Source organism: Puma concolor, chromosome A2 (genome assembly GCF_028749965.1).
Source record: "Puma concolor isolate L17-30 chromosome A2, mPumCon1.1.hap2, whole genome shotgun sequence".
Lineage (NCBI taxonomy): Eukaryota > Metazoa > Chordata > Mammalia > Carnivora > Felidae > Puma > Puma concolor.
In genome coordinates, this window is record NC_141668.1 from 160,133,540 (window position 1) to 160,155,105 (window position 21,566).

The following is a 21,566-nucleotide window of genomic DNA, read 5'->3' on the forward strand; positions in this document are numbered from 1 at the left end:
GATGCAAAAAGAAGAGAGTACTTACCACCTACTGATTGAGTGATGTTGCACATGTTTGCTTATTCAGTCTCTCCATCAGTGTAACAAGGTGGCTATAACTGTATGGTAACAGAACACAGCCTCAGAGAGACCGACAATTTCCCCCCACCCAAACAGCTAGTGAATAGCAGACTGTGATTGTGACCTTGGCAGTAAAACTCCAAGGTGCCATGGATCCAGGGTCATCTGAACCTAATTGCATCTAGTTATCTGTCCCACCTTCCTTGAAGAGTAGTCTTACCTCCTTGATCCAGGATGAAGCTGCAGGTCCCCACATCCCCCCAAGACGCAGCAAAGAAGAAAGGGGAAACTGGACAGAGAGAGTGTCTACCTCTCCATAAGGAGAGCTTCTAGAATTACCAGGTACTCTTTGACTTTTCCTATGGGACAGGGTATAGTCATTTAGCCAATCTAGTTTCAAGAAAAGCTTTCAAATGCAATCTGTATTTCGGCCTGCCATGCACCTAAACTAAAAACTAAGGGTTATAGGAAGGCAAAAATGAATATGAGGATACACAGTTAGCAGTCTCCAGCACAGTCCATCCTGTTGACAAAACATCCAATGTGTACCCCGCTCTCTAAACCAGGAACATCCCCAGGGGAGTCGATCTCAAAGGCCACCTGCTATGTCCATGTAGCCCAAATTCCAGGATCTCTGGGGGATGTGCTGTCCCCTCCCTGAAACCCTGATGTGAGCTTTTATGGTCCAGAAATCTATACACTTAAAGGCAATCATCGCCCTGAATACGTTCAACAGTAGAGTGAAAACTGGATCATCACCATTTAAAATTCCAACTGAGGGGTGCCTGGGTGGCTCAGTTGGTTAAAGGTCCTACCTTTGATTTTGACTCAAGTCATGATCTCACAGCCGTGAGACTGAGCCCCATGTTGAGCCCTGAGCTGGATGTGAAGCCTAAGATTCTCTCTTTCCCTGGTCCTCTGCCCCTCCCACACCTGCACTGGTTCTCTCTCTCTCTCTCTCTCTCTCTCTCTCTCTCTCTCTCTCACACACACACACACACACACACAAACTAAAATGAAAGGGATAAAATTCCAACTGAGACTTCGTGTTCCATTAATGGCAAGCTAGGTTATTGGGATTAACCTTTCAATTTAAAAAAACACAACTCTCATAGCTGGATACTTTCCAATTACTTTTTTTTAAGTTTACTGATTTATTTGAGAGAGACAGAGACAGTGCAAGTGGGGGACGGGCAGAGAGAGAGAGAGAGAGGGAGAGAGAGAATCCCCAGCAGGCTCCCCGCTGCCAGCACAGAGCCCCATGCAGCCCTCAAACCCACGAAACTGTCAGACCACGACCTGAGCCAAAACCAAGAGTCGGACGCCTAACCAACTGAACCACCCAGGTGCCCCCTTTTCCAATTTCTTAAATGCATACATGACCTGAAAAAACAGTAAAGAATTACAAACATGCCACTCAAGGGGCACCTGGGTGTCTCAGTCAGCTGGGCGTCCGACTTCGGCTCAGGTCATGATCTCACAGCTCATGAGTTCAAGCCCTGCATCGGGCTCTGCTGACAGCTCAGAGCCTGGAGCCTGCTTCCGATTCTGTCTCCCTCTTTCTCTGCCCGTCCCCCGCTTGTGCTCTGTCTCTCTCTGTCTCTCAACAATGAATAAATGTGGGGAAAAAATTGTAACAAAGATGCCCCTCAAATGAAAAAAGAAGCCTGGGGGCTCCTGGGTGGCTCAGTCAGTAGAGCATCTGACTTCGGCTCAGGTCATGATCTCACGGTCTGTGAGTTTGAGCCCCGCATCAGGCTCCGTGCTGACAGCTCAGAGCCTGGAGCCTGTTTCAGATTCTGTGTCTCCCCCTCTGTCTGACCCTCCCCCGCTCATGCTCTCTCTCTCTCTCTCTCTCTCTCTCTCTGTCAAAAATAAATAAACATTAAAAAAAAGAAAAGAAAAAAGAAACCTGGAGTTAAGGAGCATGAATTATACTTTTGCGCTGGAGCGAGTCAGGGAAGTGTGAAACTGTTTTCACGGCCTCACGGCCAGGGGAGAAAAAATCAAAGCCTAGAGTGACATGGGAAAGAAAAGTTGTAAGAAGATCCTCCTTACATAGCTGGAAGCCTCCAGGAGCTACACTGCTCAGGGGGAGAAGACACCGGCAGAGGGGACTGCAAGTGTGACCTCTGCTGGAATTTAAACTGCCTTAGTGATCTTGGCACCACAAGCCTTGAATTCCATTTAACATCATCCTTGACCAGCAAGGCTCGAAGAATGCCTCCTAGAGAAAGCTACCTTCTCCCAAGTTCTACACATGTTATTTCAAATATGATAATGGATACTCAAGCAAAGATAAGCAGGCACACGCGACCACTAACCCTACCAGTGAAAACTAGCAAAAACAACAGACCACATAACGGATACAATGATTGCAATGATCAGACACACAGGAGAGCGCATCTATGTTTGTTTCAGTGAACATAGTGACCATGGAAACATAGTGACGGATTCTGGGGTAAGAAAAGTTTGGGTATATTAGATAGGAACAGAGGTCAGAGTGGCCAGAGAGTAGTGGCACTATGGGTTCTCCACTGTGACCCTGAGCTTCAAACATGCCCTTCAGTCAGTCTCTAACGGTGGTCCCTCTCCTACTCAAACACCTTCCATGGCACCCAATTGCCTACAGGATAAAAGCCCTTATTGGGCTGTGGGAGAACCCGCAATCAGCATGGCGGGGGGAGGGGGGGACCATGGTCAGCTGGAATGGCTGCCAGGGTCTTGCGCTCACACACCAGCCTCCCCTCCACCCCACCCCTCGTCCTCCCCCTCCCACTGCGTTCCCGCAGGTCCCGCGCGCCCCCTGCTGGCTGTCAGTGGCGCCCCGGCAGAAGAGACCACACAGTTCTAGTCCTGGGAATCCGCCAGGGGGCGTGTGTAGGGACGGGGTGGATCCCAAGCCGGGGGGAGCTGGCGGGTCACTGGGGGCCCGCGCTCAGCGGCTCCACCCGCAGCCAAAGCCCGCCCTCGGCGCGCAGGATGAGCTCCGGCTTCCTGCGGGGCTCCTCCTTGTCGGGCAGGACCCGAAAGCGCAGCAGCGTGAGCGCCAGGACCACCTTTATCTCGGTCAGTGCGAACGTCTGCCCGATGCAGTTCCTGCGGGCGGCAGTGGGAACTCACTCGCCAGGGACCCCAGCAGGTCCCGTCGCGCCCCGAACCTGGCCCGGGACCGCCAGCCCCGCCCGCAGGGATACCGGAGGGGACTAACCGTGCCCGGGACCCCCATATGGGGGTCCCTGAGCTTGGCTCAGATCCCAGCCCTGAGCTCCCAGACAGAGGGAAGGGGCTCTGAGCGCACCGCGGAGCCCTCCTTGGACCCAGCCACCCCCCACTGCCCAGGCCTTTACCCCCAACCTCTGGAGGAGGGGAGAGAAGGAGAACCATCCTCAACACCCCCTTTCCCGCCCCCACAGCCACGTCTGGGATCTCAGGCCCAGGCCCCTGCCCTCACCACCTCATCCCCACCTCACCTGGGTCCCGCGGAGAAGGGAATAAAAGCCAGGGAAGACCTTTCCTTGATGTTTTCTGGGTCAAAGCGGAAAGGACTGTATACCTGGGGGCAGAGAGAGGCGGGACTGTTGGATGGGGTTTCCCAGGACAGCGGCTTTGGAGACACAGGTGTGCGTTTCATGGAGGGAGCGATTTGCCAGGTCAGAACCCTGAGCCCTCCCTTAGGCCCCGCTAGGGAAGTGGCCAAGCATGAGGGTGGGTGGAGGGGAGGGAGGGGGAGGCAGCACCTCAGGGTCTGGCCACACGGATGGGTTGTGGTGGATCCCGAAAATACTAAGGAGGCAGATAACACCTGTGGGAGGGGAGGGGCCAGTCAGGAAGTGTTTCACCTCTTCCTGCCCGCGAGGCTCCTCCCCCTGGTCTTGTGGGCACCTTTGGGGATGACCCGGCCATCTGGGAGCACGACATCCTGGGTACAGCAGCGGGAGATGGCTGCGACCGGGGGGTGCAACCGCAGACTCTCCTTGATGCACATGGTCAGGAAAGGCAACTGGGCCAGGTCGTCCCTAAGGAAGCCCCCCAACGATTAGCCAGGGATCGAATCACACTCCCGCAGACCTCCAGCTGCTCCCCGGATTCTGTGTCTCCCTCTCTCTCTCTGCCCCTCCCTGTTCTCTCTCTCTCTCTCTCAAAAATAAATATTAAAAAAAAAATTTTTTTAAGTATTTCTGAACAAAGCCCAACATTCACACAGTACCTTTAAAAGTTAGAAAGTCTAAAGTTATACAATTTATTTAAAAAGGAAAAAAATCTCTTTGCTGGACTTACCAGGTTATTTCAACAAATAAAAGGCACCCTCCTAGGTGGAATACCTAATATAATGGTGTGGATTCTTTCTAAGTTAATTAATGCATCCAATGCATCCAATTAAAATCTAGTTGGTGTTTTTGGAGCTTAGCAATCTTATTCAGTTTGAAAAACTTAAAGTTCAAAATGTATGTCGATTTAAAAGACCAAAAAAGAGAATCCATTCACCTGATATTAAGACCCATTACAAACGTATGGTGATAATTAAAAAATTAAATTAAATTAAATTAAATTAAATTAAATTAAATTAAAAGGCAGCAAACCACTGTTGCAAGAACAGGAAAACAGACCCACAGAACAAGATAGAGAGCACAGAGACAAGTAGGTGAATAGGTGAAAACGTAGCATCTGGTAAAGGAGGCCCCACCACCCCCAGACAAGGGATGGTTCAGACACAGACATAGACACCCCCACAGTCGCACCAACACACACTCCAAAAGAACTGAAGCATCATGCACTCTACATATAAGATGGGGTCTTCTCTTACACGTGAAAGGTAAAGAAATAAGTTTAAAGAAGATGTAATATAGAAGACACTTCTGTTACCTATGAGTAGGAAAGAATTCTTAAAACCCCAAAACATAAACCAGAAGACAAAAAGAAAGGAAATGAAAGAAAGAAAGAAAGAAGAGAACAGAAGAGAAAAGAAAAGAAAACATATTCACAGAATTAAGGATTTCTGTTTAACAAAACACTCCATTCAATGCACCAAATTAACATTCAGATGAGAGATTCACAGAAGATAGTTGCAATAAATATATGGATCTAGAAGAATATCTTGAATAGACAAGGAATTCCTACCAATCAACAAGAGAAATGGCAGGCGACTCAAAAGAGTAGACAAAGGACATGATCTAGAAATTCATGGGAGCTCAAACTCAGAGATTTAAAACATGAAGAGATGGGGCGCCTGGGTGGCTCAGTCCGTTGAGCATATGACTTCGGTTTACATCATGATCTCGAGGTCCATGAGTTCAAGCCCCGCGTCGGGCTCTGTGCTGAGAGCTCGGAGCCTGGAGCCTGCTTTGGATTCTGTGTCTCCCTCTCTCCCTCTCTCTCTGCCCCTCCCCTGCTTGTGCTCTCTCTCAAAACTAAATAAATAACCATTGAAAAGAAATAACTAAATAAAACTTGAAGAGATGCTCCAAGTCGCCGATTACCAGAATGGAAATTATATAGCAATGGGATGTTACCTCATATGTATTCGAGGTGAGAATTAACAAGGTGGGTGATGGTAAAGCCTGGCTGAGGCACCGGGGTGGGGGGACCCCACGCACTGACAGTAAAGGTATGGACAGGAGCCACCACTCTGCAAGGCATCGGCATGGTCAAGGAAAGGCGATGTGTGTTTCATGACCCAGCAAGTTGGCTCTCAGCATAGAACCTGGAGACATTCTCAGACAGGTAGATAAAGACATGAACACCAAGGGGTTCATTGAGGTCATTAGATGGAAACCTTCTGGATATTTAGGTCCAAGGGACTAGAGAGGAACTTTCCATACGACAGTCCAAAGCAACAATCTAAATGTCCATAGAACCACGGATGTCTGACAAAGTCATAGTGTTATGTTTCTGAGAAAGATAAGAACCAGCAGCAGATCTGTGATATAACACAGATCTGTGAATTTTTAAATTTGTTTTAATGTTTATTTATTTTTTGAGTGAGAGAGACAGCATGAGCAGGGAAGGGGCAGAGAGGGAGAGGGAGACAGGGAATCCGAAGCAGGCTCTAGGCTCTGAGCTGTCAGCACAGAGCCCAAGGTGGGGCTCAAATTCATGAATCACGAGATCATGACCTGAGCCAAAATCAAGAGTCGGACGTCCAACCAACTGAGCCACCCAGGTGTCCCATAAACAAAATATTTTTAATAAATAAATCCATTACAAGAAAACGAACAAGTGTTACAGTTTAGCATTAGAATGGGAAGGGCCTTTCCAAGCATTAAAAAAAAAAAAAAAAAGCAGAAGCTATAAAAAAAAGTTAATAAACGTGACTCCAAATAAATGAACAAAAACTAAAATAAAGTCAAAAGTCAATCCAGGAAAGAATTTTTGCATAACAGAAAAGGAACTAATTTTCTTTATATGTAAAGAGTCCTCACAAATCAATTTTAAAATGAAAAACAGAAAAAACTCAAAGTAAAAAGGGCAAATTATGCAAATTGAAGCTTCACAGAAAAAGAAATATGCATGGTTCATAAAAATGTGAAAATCGTGCTCAGTTTTACCCATTCTTAAAGTGATATTCATTAGGATAATGAAGTATTCTATTCACCTACCAGACTGGCAAGAGTTTTAGAATTTCATTATGCACACTGTCAGCAAAGATGCGAGAAAATTGTCACTCTCAAAATCTGTCTAGAGGAGTGGATTTGTCAAGAGCGATTACATTGTGAAAACTCAAATGGTCTTTGATTCAGCAATTCCACACCCAGAAATGTGTTCTGGAGAGACATCCTCACATGGGAGCAAAAATCAGTGTGTACATGGATGTTTGCTACATCATGTTTATTACGGCATAAGGCTCCAAACTATACAAATGACCCTCGGCAGGGGAATGTTTACGTAATTATGGTACATCCATCTGATGGAATACTACACAGTTATCAAAAGGAGGAAATACAGATCACTAGTCCTATCAAGCACTGCAGGGTAAATCGGTACAGAGGTGCTGAAAGGCAATTCAGCAATATCTGTCATAACTGCAAATCATCACATAAACGTCCCCAACAGAGGGGTGAGCTGAATAAAGTGTGCGATTTACAATTAGAGAGGAGTCTAAAGCAACTGTTGAGAGAAAAGAGAAAAGAACAAGTAACCAAATGTGTGTGTGTTTCTATTAAAACCATTATAACTATAGAAATACATAGCTACAAGACCTTCTGAAAAGTCTGAAAGGACATATGACAAATTGATGTCCCTGGAGACCCCTCAGGCGACAGGGGATTGATTAGGCTTGGGGGGACAGCAACAAAGGTGGACCTAACCTTCTCTGTAGTGTTGCATTTTGTGCAAGGAGAAGAAAAAAAAGGACTTCTTCCCATTATGGATTTTGTAATTCAAAATTAATTTCCCAAAACTTACATCTGGAGGGGAAAGGAAAAGATCTTGAAGTTATATTGTCAGTGTGCATGCCTGAATGCTCTGTGTTTTCTCTCAGCTGTGGAGAGAAAAGACTAGGCGCAAAATGAGAGAGACTGTGGGCACATGGGTGTGGGCAGAGATGATCACTGGAAGCACACCAGAGATCATCAAAGGTGGGGATGGGATTGGGGTGCTGGATAAGGCAGAGGCTTGTGTGAGGTAAGGAAAGTATTTAACCCTGTGCTCCTTTTGCAATATATACGTATATCAAACCCTCGTGGTGTATACCTTGTGTTGTATACACAGTATTTTATGTCAACTATATCTCAATAAACCCGAGATTGAAAAAAGACAAAGGCTTATTATATCCATTGTAAAGCATTTCCCACCATTTGAAGTGTTACCAAGTGCACTGTTTGAAGTTGAGAGACACACAAAAACACTTCTCCCCTTCACACAACTGCTGTACTGAGCCCAGCCTTGAAGTTGAAGGCACTACCTTGAAGTCCTTGAAATTGAAGGACTGAAGTGTTCAATCCAACATCTCTTCCCCATTCTTCAGCCCTTGACCCCAAATCTCCCTGGGACCCCCAGGCTCCACCTCATCTCCTCCAGTTTGCAGATATGTTTAATTCGAATATCTGACTTGTCTCTCCACTGCTCAAACATCTCCCATGGCTCCCCACTGCCTTCCTATATTAGTCACGAATCTCCCTTCAAGAAAGAACTTGATGTCCAGCTCCAAGGAGTGCAGTCGGCTGACAGCCTCCAGTTAGAGGGCCTCTGGGCTGTGCAGCAGCATTCAAGCCAAGGCCACACTCTCTTGGGCAGGTCCCAGCCACTGAGAGAGCATGGTGGGCCCCTACTTTCTGATCACTTCTGCCCAATGTGAGACTCCCTCCCTGAGAGCAGTATCCCTGAACACTTTTATCTTTTATCCAATATTGGCTTCCCAGACTTGAACTAACACCTTTGGAAAATCTTCACGTGGTTTCCAAAGCAGACCAAGAAGGGCTTCCATTACCAACTACCAGCTCCAGCCTCACTGGGAGCCTCGCAGATGCTTCACACTGTAAATTTCACAAGGATCCAGCCACGTTTACTTCCTCCCAAACACGTCAGGCCCACCTCTGCATTCCTCCATCAGGGCCTTTGCCCAAACTGTCCGTAAGGCCTGGAGCACTGTCCACTACCCATTCCCAGAGGGCTGAATTCATATTTGCTTCTTTGCTCCCCAGCCTCACCCCCTTCTTTCCTCCATGATCCAGCCTTGACCAAGTAGGACTTAAATGGGACTGGACATGGAGTTGACAAGGGCCGGCAGGGTAGACATGTTTACTGAACCAAGCAATGAGTAACTTTTTTACCCTCAAGGACCACTTGTGAATCCCTGGAATAGATAGTAGGTGAGAATTAGATATAAGAGAAAAAATTAACACCAGGGGTCTTTAGCGGAAATGTGCAACTTCAGGCAGAAAAGCAAGGGAGAGAAGTTCATTTACTCAACACACGCTGGATGGCATCTGTTCTACACACATTGTCACGGTTCTCCAAGCAGCCCTTGGAGGAGACATTCCCTGACCTGTCCCGCCCCCATTTACAGAGGAGAAAAGTGGTACTCAGAAAAGGGAATTGGTTTTATTCAAGTCACATAGCAAGCAAGCAGGGCAATACATGTGGACACTCCAATCTTTCTGTTGCATAAGCCTGCTTTCCCCTGCTCTCCAGGCTGGGTACCATACCCTTGCCTCTGGGTTCTGCTCCTAGTCTCTCTAAGCAACAATGACACAATCAACAAAAGTTCTTTCCCCTTCCCTAGCAGGGGAGCAGAGCCAATGAGAAGGGTTCCAGAACAGGACATGAGGACCTGCACTCACCATTCAATCTCTTTAGGCTCACGGTCCCTCAGGAGCTCCTGCACCTCCTGCCGACAGCGCTCCTGATATTCTGGGTGTTTCGCAAGGTTGTACAGGACCCAGGAGAGACCACTGGCCGTGGTGTCATGGCCTGAGAGGCAGCCAGACAGGCTTGGGTCTCTGGGCTTGTTCAGCACCAGAGGGTGGACAGCGCCCTTCATTAGGGCCCTCAGGGAGGATTGGGAAGATGGGGTGGGATGGGGTGGTCCAGGGCCCACCTGCCAAGTCCCTGGGATTGGACAGACTCCTACCCCCTGCAGTCCCACACTGGGATGCTTACCCCCAAACATGAAGGTGTCAGCTTCAGCTCGGATATCCTCATGGGACAGTTCCTTCCCGTCTTCATCCTGCAGAAAGGGCACGACCTCCTGAATCACACCAGCTCGAGGGCACCTGAGTCTCACCTGAAACAGTCCCTCAGGCTCCATCATCAAAGCAGGATTCGTCCCTCATCATCTCTAGAGCCCTATCCCGCAGGTTTCCCTGTCTCCAGCTTTCTTCTCCCAAGCAGCCTTCTACAAAGTCACGTCTAAAACTTATCCCTGACCTGTCTCTCCCTTCCTCAAGCACCTGCCATGGCTCCTCAGTACCCGCTGGGTCAAGTCCAAGTTCTCCCATCTGACTTTTGAAGTCAAGGTCCATTCTAACTCTTGAATTCTGATCCCAGGGAAGCCCACCTTGGCCAGCAGGAGCACATCAATGAAGTCCAAAGTCTTGGCCTTAGCCTTGGCCTTGAGGAAGTCATGGGAGCCCTCAGTAATGAGGGAGCAGCGCCTCTCCTGGATGATGGCATCTGTGAAGTTGTGCACCAGGTCACAAGCCCTGCGGAAGCGCCGCCCATCAGGGGTGAGGTAGTACAGCAAGTCCGGGTGCAGGAAGATCTGCCTCTGCCGTTTCACCACAAGGGCACTGAGCTCCAAGATGGCAGCAATATATTCACTGGGGCTCCTGAAGGGTCAGGCCATAGAGAACAGCTCCTTAACCCACGTGAGGCCCTAGGAGTGCCTTCCAACCAGAACCTCAGAAACATGTCCCTACAAAACAGAGTGTCCTTCAGGCATGCTTCTCTCTCCACCTGCCATCTCTGTCAATGGAATCATGGCCCAGACCCTGGGAAGACCTTGGGTATCACACTCATCTCTCTTCTGTCCTACACAGTATCTGCCCCTGCCCATTCCTCCTTACTTTCCTCCAAATCTGCCCCATTTTCGCCACCACATTCAAGCTGCCTCCTCCTCAGATTCTGTGTCTATGTGACAGTTGGTCCTCTCTCGAGTCCGATGTCCAAGAACAGCTCTGACCATGACCTTCATCTACTCAAACACTTTCCACCTTCCATCTCTGGAACCTCAGGATAAAGCTCAGAGCCCTTTGCTTCACGTTTCAATATCCTTAAGATTAGCCCCCCTGCCAACCCTCCAATCTCATTCCCAAGGTGGCACATGCTTTATTCATCCTAGTCCTGTTGGCCTTTATCAAGCATTTTTGCTTACCTGAAACCTTACCTTTCTCTTTCCCTTCCTTGTCCTTCTTTGTCTCACTCTGATCCATCTCCTCCAGGAAGTCCCATCTGATCACCCTGGCCACCCTCCCTTCTCCACCGACTCCCTTGGGTCTACGGTTCATGTTCCCAGGTCCTGAGCAAGCACTCACTCCTGGCAATTGCTGTCAAAACTGAAGACACATTTCTGCAGACTGTCCAGGGTCATGAGGCTGATGTGCTCAAACATGTCCAGTCGGGTGCTGCCCGCTGAGACTAGGCGCTTCCACTTGGCCTGGACAGAGAAAGGGGCACATCTGGGGCTGGGACCTACCTCCCCTGAGCTCCCCCTCAGTCCCAATCACCAGGATGGACTCCCAAAAACCCAGGCTCCTGGTCCTCCACCCCAGGCACCCATCTCCAGGGAGGACCAGGCTTGGGTGGGAATAGAAACTCTTACTATTAAGACCCAATGGCTGGGGGTCAGGAGACCTCAGTGCAAATCCTGGCTCTGCTTCCTACACCCCTGTGTGCCCTTGGTCAACTCACTGCTGCCCTCTGGACTCCACCTGTCAAAGCTTCAGTAACAGTTAAGATGACTTGCTCTGTTGTCAGACAAACCGGGTTGGAATCCCAACTCCATTTATTAGCTCACTTGCTAGCTGTGTGAATGGGAGCATGCTCCCTAACCTCTCTGAGCCTCAGTTTCATCACCTGTAGTGAGACAATAATCATCATCTCTACCTTATATGGTTGTGGAAATTAGATAAGACAACGTGTGCAATAGAACTGGTGCATGAGGGGCAGTGGGGAGGCTCAGTCGGTTACGTGTCCAACTTGGGCTCAGGTCATGTTCTCATGGTTCCTGATATACACCAAGAGCTAAGTAACCATTAGCTCTCACCCTCATCTTCGTCATTATCATAGAGGTAGGCGACTGTTGCAAAAATGTCTCCATTTCCTCATCCCTCCCTCTACCTTCACCCTTTGCAATGAGGTTTGGCAGATCTTCCATTAGGAGGTAAAACCTCTTTCTCCAGCTCTTGAATTGGAGCTGGATGTGGGACTTGCTTCCACCAACAGAAGAAGGTGGAGGTCCCGGTTGCCTGTTCTGAAACTAGGCTTCAAGAGGTACTGCATGTTTCTGCTTGTTCTCTTGGAGCCCAGGGTCTACCATGCGATCAAGCCTAGGCTAGCCTACTGGAAGATGAGGGACAAATGCGGGAGTCTGGTTGTCCCACCAAGGCCATCCTAGACTAGCCAACCATTAGCCAAGCCCCAAATGTGTGGCAGAGCTGAGCCTGGAAAAGCAGAGCTGTCTCCCAAACCCAGCCATGGCCACAGACACCTGAGTGATTCCAGCCAAAATAAGAACTATTCTCCGGACTCATCATCTTGCGAGCAATAAAACACAAATCCTTTCAACCTCATGAGTTTTAAGGTGCAGTTCAGTGAAGAAAGAGCTACTATACAATCCTCATCATTAGTGTTTCAAGTTTCACAGAGTTTCAGTGAGGCAGATTAGAAGCTAACACCTTCCGAGCACCTACAATGTGCCAGGACCATGATTCCATTACATCATCTTGACCACCCTTTAAGAAGGGCTTATAATCCTCATTTGACACATGGGGAAACTGATGCTTGGAGAAGAAATAGAATGGCCCGAAAGTCATTTAGCAAAGCCAGGACTCCAGGCCACTCCCCTTTTCCCAAGGTTCCAGCCAGGAAAACCTTTCCCAAGGCCTTGGGAAGCCTTTCCCAAGGCTCCAGTGGGTTTCAACTCACATGCATGATGTCTGCACTTTTGTTGAAAATCTTCACATAGGATTTCAAGATTTCAAAGTGGAAGGCAGGTGTCAGCAAACGACGGTGGTGGCTCCACTTGTCACCAGCAGTCAGCAGGAGCCCATCCCCTAGTAGAGGCAGCCACGAGGAGTAGGCAAGGGCAGTGCTTTCCCCTGAGACCCCAAGGTTGTCCCCAACCTCCTTCACTTAACAGTTACTCACCCAGCCAGGGCCTCAGAAAGCTGTAGAAAAACTTATCCTTGGGCACGATGGTGGCTGGCAGGAGAGACAGATCATCAGGGGCCATAGAGAAGAGGCAGCGATGGGCTTTGGGTTGGGGGGTGGAGGATCCAAGCCAGGGGAATGCATACTCCCTCCAACCTCCATAGTGGGAACTGTATAGTGCAGAGTGGGGAGGTGAAGGGGGACAAGACCAGGCTGCAGCACAGAGCAGAGCAAAGGCAGAGCCCATGGACCTACCCCTAGGTACTTAGATGCTCCCGAAAATAAGGCACAACACACCCAACATGCCTTGATATGGCTCCTTGCCGGTCCGACATGTTCAAAACACCCAAGCACAAATCAGCACTCCACAAAATGCTTTAAAGGGACCTAGGACATTGCACCTGTCCCAGAACCCTCTGACATCTCCTGGGACTTCTGACATGGCCCCAACACATGGTAACGTGCCCTGACACGAAACAACATGCGTAACACACACTGGCCTCATACAGCATCCTCTGAATGGAGCCAAGGACAATCTGACACGACCTCAGTGTGTCTCATAGACGGTCCCTGGCAGGACTTAAATATGGTCCCACTAATGTCCCAGACATGGCCCAGGTGTGACCTAGCCTTTCTCAGGATTCTCTTCTATCCCATAGTTATCATTAAGTGCTTAGGCTCAGGGGCTCCTCTGTCCTTAAGAGACCAAACAGTGTTGCCACCCTCAGATGCTGAGCTCCACCCACCACAAAGAGCTGCCACTGCTCCCTCGTGCCTCTAGACCAGCTCCCCACAACACTCTGGCCATCTCCCTACCCCAAATCCCCTTCCAACTAAAGGTCCCTCCTACCAGAGGCAGTTAGGGCAGCCAAGAACACACAGAAGTAAGAGAAAGCCTTCAGCATGCTATGTGACCTTGAGAAGTTATTAAGCCCCCTTGAGCCTCCGTTTCCTCACCCAAGGAATGCCCCCCTAGCAGAGATGCCAGTGAATGGACATCTGTGGTATCTGCCTGTCCATCCCCTTCTGGAACCAACACCTCGCTCCTCTTCCTCCTTCAGTCCAAGTAGCTAGGGAGGGTGGCCATGCCACTCCATCCTCCGTTCCAGAGCTGAACATATGACCCTAACCCTTAACAATCAAGTTGCCATGACTAGAGGAAGAATTGGTCCCTGTGACCCAAGCCAGGCCAATTTAAGAGAATCCTGCAACTATTTCTGGGTCTTCAGAGAATGAGCTCACGTTTTCATTGGGGTTGAGCTTCTTAGACTCATCTTTGTCAGCATGAGAGTGAAGCTGTCACCAAGGAACACAGAACTACAAGAGAAAGACAGATTCCCAATGGCACTGTTTGAAGACTGGATCCAACCACGCCTGAAGACAACATTCCTTCAGCTTTTCAGTCAATAGATTCCCTTTCTTCTCTTAGACCAACATTGCTGAATTTCCACCACTCAAAACTGAAAATTACTGGGAACCAGAGAGAGCCAGGGACCTGCCAGGGTCACCCAGCAGGTTAATGGCAGGTCTCCACCAATACTACCCACTTCCCTGCTCAACCTGGTCTGTCCAGAGGTGCGAAGAACTGGGAACAGGGACAAGGGAGTGGCTGGGTCGGGTGCTCCTGGGAGAGATACCTGGGGCCTGGAGCAGGGGGGCAACAAACTTGGGGTGGACGAACCGCAGAAGTGGGTAGAAGGGCCCCATCCACCACAGGTGAACATCACGGAAGCTGTAGCTCAGACTCTCCATGAACCTCAAGCCTTCTTCATTGTTCTTTACCTGGGGGTGGCAGGGTGGAGGAGGAAGACCAGGTCAGGCAGCAGCCCCAGAAGCTTACAACTTCCCACTGCATCCCCCCTTCTGCCTGCATTATTAGTCTACACCTCTTCATCTCACTAAGTCAGCTTAACTTTGTTGGTCTGTTTGTCTCTTTTTGTGTGTCTATCTATGTGTGTCTCCCTCTCCCTTCACTCTTACAATCTTCATATGTTTCTTTAGGTAGGTGATAGACATCCAGATGATAATAGCTAGATGATGGAGAGCTACATGATGATGATAGATAGATGATAGATAGATAGATAGATAGAGATAGAGAGATAGATAGAGATAGAGAGATGATAGAGAGATAGATACAGAGAGAGAGAGAGAGAGAGAGAGAGAAGAGGGATGACAGATAAATGGGAAGATGGTTGTATGGATGCATGGACAGATGGACAGACAGACAGATAGATGGATGCATGGATGGATGGAAGGATAGATGGATGCATGCATGCATGGACAGACAGATGGATGGATGGATGCATAGATGCATGGATGGATGGACGCTTGGATGGATGGGTGGATGGATGGACAGACGTATGGATGCATGCATGCATGCATGCATGGGTGGATGGATGAAGAGAGAAAGGAAAGAGATGAGAGATGGATGGGTAGATGATAGATGATATGTGTTTGTGTATGTTTCTTTTACATTCTCTGTATGTCCTGACTCCCTCACTTTTTCTCTGTATCTCTCTCTTTCTTCACCCCTATTTCTCTCTCCATCTCTCCCACTCCCCATGTCTGTGTCTCCTAACCTGCACACCCTCCATGGCTCCCCAGAACCCTAAGAATAAACCCCCTGCCCCTACACAGTCCTGCAGCCCCGCTGGCTCTGCTGGCCCCTCCACCTTCTCCCTGCCTCTCACCAGCATTGCTCTTTATGCACTCAACTCATGGTTGCTCAAAACCCTGGTGCTCGCAAGGCAGTGGGGTGGCTCAGTTGGTTAAGCATCTGACTCTATTTTTGGCATGGGTCATGATCTCACGGTTCGTGAATTCAAGAGCTGTACTGACATGTGGAGCCTGCTTGGGATTCTCTCTCCCACTCTCTCCCTCTGCCCCTCCCCCACTCATGCGTGTTCTCTCTCTCTCTCTCTCTCTCTCAAAATAAATAAATAAACTTTAAGAAAACAGGTGTTGGGCGCCTGGGTGGCGCAGTCGGTTAAGCGTCCGACTTCAGCCAGGTCACGATCTCACGGTCCGTGAGTTCGAGCCCCGCGTCAGGCTCTGGGCTGATGGCTCAGAGCCTGGAGCCTGTTTCCGATTCTGTGTCTCCCTCTCACTCTGCCCCTCCCCCGTTCATGCTCTGTCTCTCTCTGTCCCAAAAATAACTAAACATTGAAAAAAAATTTAAAAAAAAAAGAAAAACAGGTGTTTGCTCTGTCCCCTCCAGGACTTTGAGTGGGCTATTCCTCTCCACAGTATATACTTTCTCTTCTTTTCTTAAAAAATTCCTACCCAGGGCACCTGGGTGGCTCAGTCGGTTGAGCATCCGACTTTGGCTCAGGCCATGATCTGGCAGTCTGTGAGTTCGAGCCCCTCATCGGGCTCTGTGCCGACAGCTCAGAGCCTAGAGCCTGCTTCTGATTCTGTGTCTCCCTCTCTCTCTGCCCCTCCCCTCATGCTCTGTCTCTCTCTGTCTCAGAAATAAATAAAACATTTTAAAAAAATAAAAAAAAATACCTACCCATCAGACCAGACCCCCTTCCAACAACTCCTTCTCTAAGAAGGCTCCCAGCCTACCCAAACAGCAGATGCCTTGCTTCCCCTCTGAGTTCCTCTTACCCCTGTCTCTCCGTCAGACCCACTCTGACCACACAGGATTGAGGGTGTCTCTAGCTCTACATGCCCAAGATTGGGGTTCCCCCAAGACAATACCTGGGACTGAGCCTCCCCAAGGACACTCCTGAAGCAGTGTCCAGAAGAAAGCAATGACCAAAGTCGCCCAAGAGCAGAAAGGACCTTGGAATCCACAGGGACCTCACAGAAGCCTGGCAGGGAGGGGTATGTGGCCCTCAGATGCTGCCACAGTGCCCATGGCCACATATTCCAGATGGGTACCTGTGGCATGATGACAGAGCAGGCAATGCCACGGTGGCAAGAAATGATGGGAGCCCAAGCAGATCATAAACCCTGCGAGTAGGCAGCCACCAGCTGAATTAAGACCCTCAAGCCCTGCTCTGTGAGGTGGACCTACAAGCAAGACAGGGGCCATCACCTCCGCAGAAGGAGCCACGGCAAGTTCCCCTGCAACCTCTGCCGTGGTTAGTGTGTCCAGACTCTGCATAGACGGAGGGGATCTCTGTTTCTTCATGCTCCTTCCCATGGGGACAGAGGGATCCCGGAAGACTCTCCATGTCGCAAGGGTCCCTCCCAGGACACAGGGAGAAGACACGCTCTCTGCCCCTAGAGAGGCCGACCTTGGCTTGAGAAGTCAGATCTTTCTTCTCCTGGGAGTCGTTCCAACCTCAGGGAGGTGCCCACAGGAACAGCAGGGTGGCCTCACGTTTTGTACTGGGGCTCGTTCCCATGTCCTGTCATGTCCTGGCCAGTCCACACAGCTCCCCCCCACCCCCGCTCCCCAGATGGTGAAGGTGTGCAGACCTTCCAGCTCTGACAGACCCCAGGACACAGGTGTGAGCTCTGCCCATCAGTCAGGAGGGCAGCTCCCACCTACGTCCTCTTCTGCCCACCAGCTGGCATGGTGCATCCCATCTGTCTGTCTGTCTGTCTGTCTATGTACCTGTCTATCTACCTCTACCTATGAACCTATGGACTACCTATGAACCTATCCCCTGAACCTATGGACTCCCCCATCAGCCGTGCCTTTTACAAATGAGGAAACCCAGGCTGCGTCTCCCAAAAGGAGAAGCAGGGGGGCTTGCCTCCCAGTGACGCATCTTCTCCAATCCCACAGGAAGCCCCATCCTGGCCTGACAAATACTTCCAGGTGCTCCAGACAGGTGAATACAAGTCATTTTCACTTTTGTGACTGTTCCCTGCTCCCTAAGAACTCTGAGGCATTTGAGGAGATTGACCCAGAGAGGGAGAGTGACTCAGCTGAGGTCACACAGCTGAGTGAAGAGTGACCAAGACCAGCCTCCATGGCCAAGCCCTCATAGGAGGTGTAGGAACTGTAATTTTATAACATTCCTGCTACCTCCATAACTTGCTGAGAAATTGCCAACACCCAGAATATCAGGTAACATTCAGGACAAGCTTAGGACATCCTGTTGTGTAATGAGCTGGTTTATAGGAGGGCAGGGGTGGAGCTGGCCCCTGTCCCTTTGGCATTGGATGACCAAGGGAGGTGATGGTAAGTTCATCCAAACCTAGAACAAGGCCTCCACCATGACATTATCAAACAGTTATTAAGTGCCAACTGTATGTCAGCTCCTGAGCTGGGCATTATAGATACCAATCTATACCCAGTGCCACTGTCTAGTGAGAGAGAGAAAAAGAGAGATAATAAACAAATAACTGGACAATTAACTGTTTGAGTGTGAGCAGGACCAAGTCAGAGGTCAAGGTCCAGGGGGGGATGTCAAGGGAGGCTCGTAGAAATTACACCTGAGCTGAAAATGCAACCAGAAAAGGAGGGATCGACCCAGTGGCTGCAGGAAGGGAAGCCCTTCCAGGCAAAGGAGCAGCACAAGCAAAGGGCCTGAGGTAGGAAGGGTTTGGCTCGTGGAGGAGAGAAAGCAGGAGCTTGGAGGGTCCAGGGTGTGCACGGGGCCAGGAGGGCAGCAGAGCCTGGCCAGGCAACACGTGGTCTCTCTCTAGAATGATGATCAGTCTTACAGAATGGTTTTCAGCTGAGTAGTGGTGTTAACAGAAGTGAAATTTCAGAAAAACCTCTCCTGGGTTAAAGACAGAAAGGACCACAGGGGAGGCGGGAGAGGTGGAAGCTTATAATTCATTTGTGGTGGGAGTTGATGGCCCCCTTGGGAGTCAGAGCCCCCCCAGGTGAGGCAATGGCCTGGGGAGCCAGAGAAGAGGACGGGTGGGTTAGGACCCTGAAGGCTCCCCGCATGGAAAGGTGGGGTGAGGAAGAGCCAAGTGGAGACGGGGCTGGGTGGTGTGCGAGAACCCAGAAGACAAGGAAGTTCTGGGCAGCTGCGGTGGTCAGCAGGACCAGATTGCTTCCGGGGGGTGATGAGGTCATGGTCATGTCCTGGAAACATGACAGGGGTGGGAACCAGGCAGGAGTGGGTGAAGACGGGCTGCCGAGATGCAGACACTGAATGAAATAGGTTTGGTCACGAAGGTCAAGGCCAGGGTGATTCCTTCAGAAAGGGGAAGTGGTCAACTTTTATCCCAGTTGGGCAATGGGGCTCGTTGATGTATCTTGGGAGTGAAAGGCAAGATCACAAAAAGGAGGCAGAAGAAAAGGGCGCACAGCCCACCCCTCTCCTCCAGCCCAGCAGCACCCCATGGCGGGAGAGGGGAGCAGAGGTCAGAACTGATTCCTGTGGGGAAGCCAAACCCCACAGATGCGATGTGTTTGCCTGAGGCCAGCAAACATGGGCCAGGCAGGGAGCGGACCCTGCACGGTGGCCCCTGGCAAGATTGTGGGGACACCGGGGAACTTGGCTCTTTGCAGCCCTCCTCTGCTGTCCCAGACCCCAGCCCCACCCCAGGTCCCTGTTCCCCACCCTTGGGAAAGTGCCTCCACCCCGATGCCCCAGGCCCGTCCTGCCACCCACACTCACCAGTCCCAGGTGACCCCAAAACCAGCTCTGCTTCGGGGGCTGTGGGAAACACCGGAGGCGGCAGCAGGTGTCATAGAAGCTGTAGCTCCAGGCCAGGACGCGGGCCAAGAGCCAGGAGGCCCCCACCAGCAGCAGGAGCAGCCATGGGGAGGCTGCCACCTGCCCAAGTCCCAGCCAGGACAGGCTCAGCATCCTGGAGGCAGAGGGGACAGATTTTGCTGAGGCCGAGGAAATGGGCCCAAGGGTGAGCTCTCTGGACTCTTCAGGAACAGAGGGAGAGCCCCTCCCCCACACCGTGATGGGAGGGGCATGGACAGACAGGGGTAGGGATAGTGAGTGCTCAGCACTGGGCAAACAGTGATTCAGAGAGGGGAGGAGGACCTAGACAATTCCAGAGGGAGAGGCAGAGTGAGTGAGAGGGAGACAAAGACAGAGAGTGAGAGATAGCTAACCACCCACCAGTAGCCACTCTGCTCCCAGCGGCTCTCTGGAGCCACCCCACCCTTGGGCAGCATCCTTCACTACCCAGGATCAAGACCCCCAGCCAGGTACCTTCAGACCAGGGCAGCTTATCCACACAGCCTCCTCTCCCCTCCTCTTGGAAAGTCTTTGTCCCTGGCGCCTGACCTAGGGGACACTGGCAGTGGCCAGGCTAAACCAGCCAATCCCTGCCTGCCTGCTTACCTCCTCCCCACCTGGCAGTGGCCCAACTAGTAGGTGGGGGAGGGGGACTTCCGTGTTATAAAGAGAGTATGGGAATGAGTTCTCACAACTCAGCATCCCCCACATGGGGGTGGGGGATCCGTTGACAGATGGGCAAAGGTGACTCCTGGCCCCCAACTAACAGCCACCCCTGCCCTTTCAAGGCCAGCAGGGCACAGCAGGGAAAAGCTTGAACGTGAGAGTTCAGGTGCCATGGGGGCAGGGTGCAGCCAAGCCTAGTCCCAAAACATCTCTGGGGCTCCTCTCCACGTACGAGGCAGGTCAGAGGCATGCACCATTTCCCAGCACAGAATCAGGAAGCCTCGGGCCTCCGGGCTGCACAGCCTGGCAGGAGTTCAAGCCCTGCCTCCAAGCAGCCTAGGGCCTGGGCTGACACAAGACCACTGGGGGCAGGAACAAAAAGCCCTTCTGGCTGGGGGTTACTTGCATCAGACTCAGGGGGTAAAGGGCCCAGTGGGAAGAAGGCACCTGGAGGTGAGAGGGTAAGGCTGCAGGAGGCCAGGAGAGGGAGGGGGGCCCAGACAGAGCTGGGAGACCCTGCACGCAGTTCAGCCCCCTCCTGGCTGTGACCTTAGGCTGTGCTGGCCCTCTCTAGGCTCAGTCTTGCCATCTGGGAAATGGGATGTCAGATGAGGGCCTGAGAGGGGGACAGAAGACGGTTCCACAGGAAGGTGGGAAAGATCAGGGACCCCCAAAAAGATAAGTTGCCAAGAAAGAGCTCGTGACTAGTGTGTGTGCTGCTCTGTGTCAGCGTTCCACGTAAAGTAAACCTACTGTTTGCAGAAGACTGTCTGTAAAGTGTGCCTACTATGTGCTGGGTACCACAAAAAATGTGCCTACAGTGTGTTGGGAACGCTACATGAAGTGTGCCCACCACAAGCCAGGTACGTCATATAAAGTACACCCACTGTGCGCCCCTTCTGTTTGACACAAATCCTGTCAACCGTATGCCAGGTGTTGACCTAAAGCATGCCTCCATGTGCTGGGGACCTCTACAAGACATGCTTACTAAGTGCTAGGTGCTCTACATAAATCACACCTACTGTGTGTTGGGTGTTCCATGGAGTGTATACCTACTGTGTGCCCGGTGCCCTCTTAGAGCTCTCCTACTGTGTTGCAGGTTCTTTACGTAAATTAGCATACTCTGTGCAAAGTACTTTACATAAAACATGCCCACTGTGCGCCATGAACTCTTTGCTGTGTCCTCTGCAAAAACCTTGACTACTGTGTGGCAGGTGCTCGACATTAAGCATGGCCACTGAGTGCCAGGTACTGTGCATAACATGCTCCTTCTGTGTGCCAGGTACTCTATGTAAAGTAAACCTATTGTGCACCACGTGTTCTGCCAATGAGATAAAGCAACATCTCGGCCCCCTCTCCCCCCCACCTGCCAACTCCCTGGGCCAGTGCCCTGGAATCAGAGAGAGAGAGATCCAG

At 50.6% G+C, this 21,566-nt stretch overlaps 1 protein-coding gene across 2 annotated transcripts; it reads right to left on the reverse strand.

Annotated features, from left to right (window-relative positions):
* Positions 1-2,451: 2,451 nt before the first annotated feature.
* On the reverse strand, positions 2,452-20,112 carry LOC147583689 (cytochrome P450 4F6-like). Of its 2 annotated transcripts, none has more exons than XM_086698779.1 (13): positions 19,959-20,112; positions 19,407-19,599; positions 14,508-14,652; positions 12,868-12,921; positions 12,646-12,773; positions 11,034-11,155; positions 10,058-10,328; positions 9,661-9,727; positions 9,342-9,471; positions 3,946-4,079; positions 3,801-3,865; positions 3,534-3,616; positions 2,452-3,159 (listed from the first exon to the last, which is right to left on the reverse strand). In XM_086698779.1, exons 2-13 carry the CDS (start codon positions 19,596-19,598, stop codon positions 2,982-2,984), a joined length of 1,569 nt encoding a protein of 522 aa, XP_086554905.1. In that variant the 5' UTR covers position 19,599; positions 19,959-20,112; the 3' UTR covers positions 2,452-2,981. The 2 variants fall into 2 exon arrangements, with proteins under 2 accessions (XP_086554905.1, XP_086554904.1); XM_086698778.1 differs by having other exon boundaries at positions 19,866-20,068.
* Positions 20,113-21,566: the final 1,454 nt, after the last annotated feature.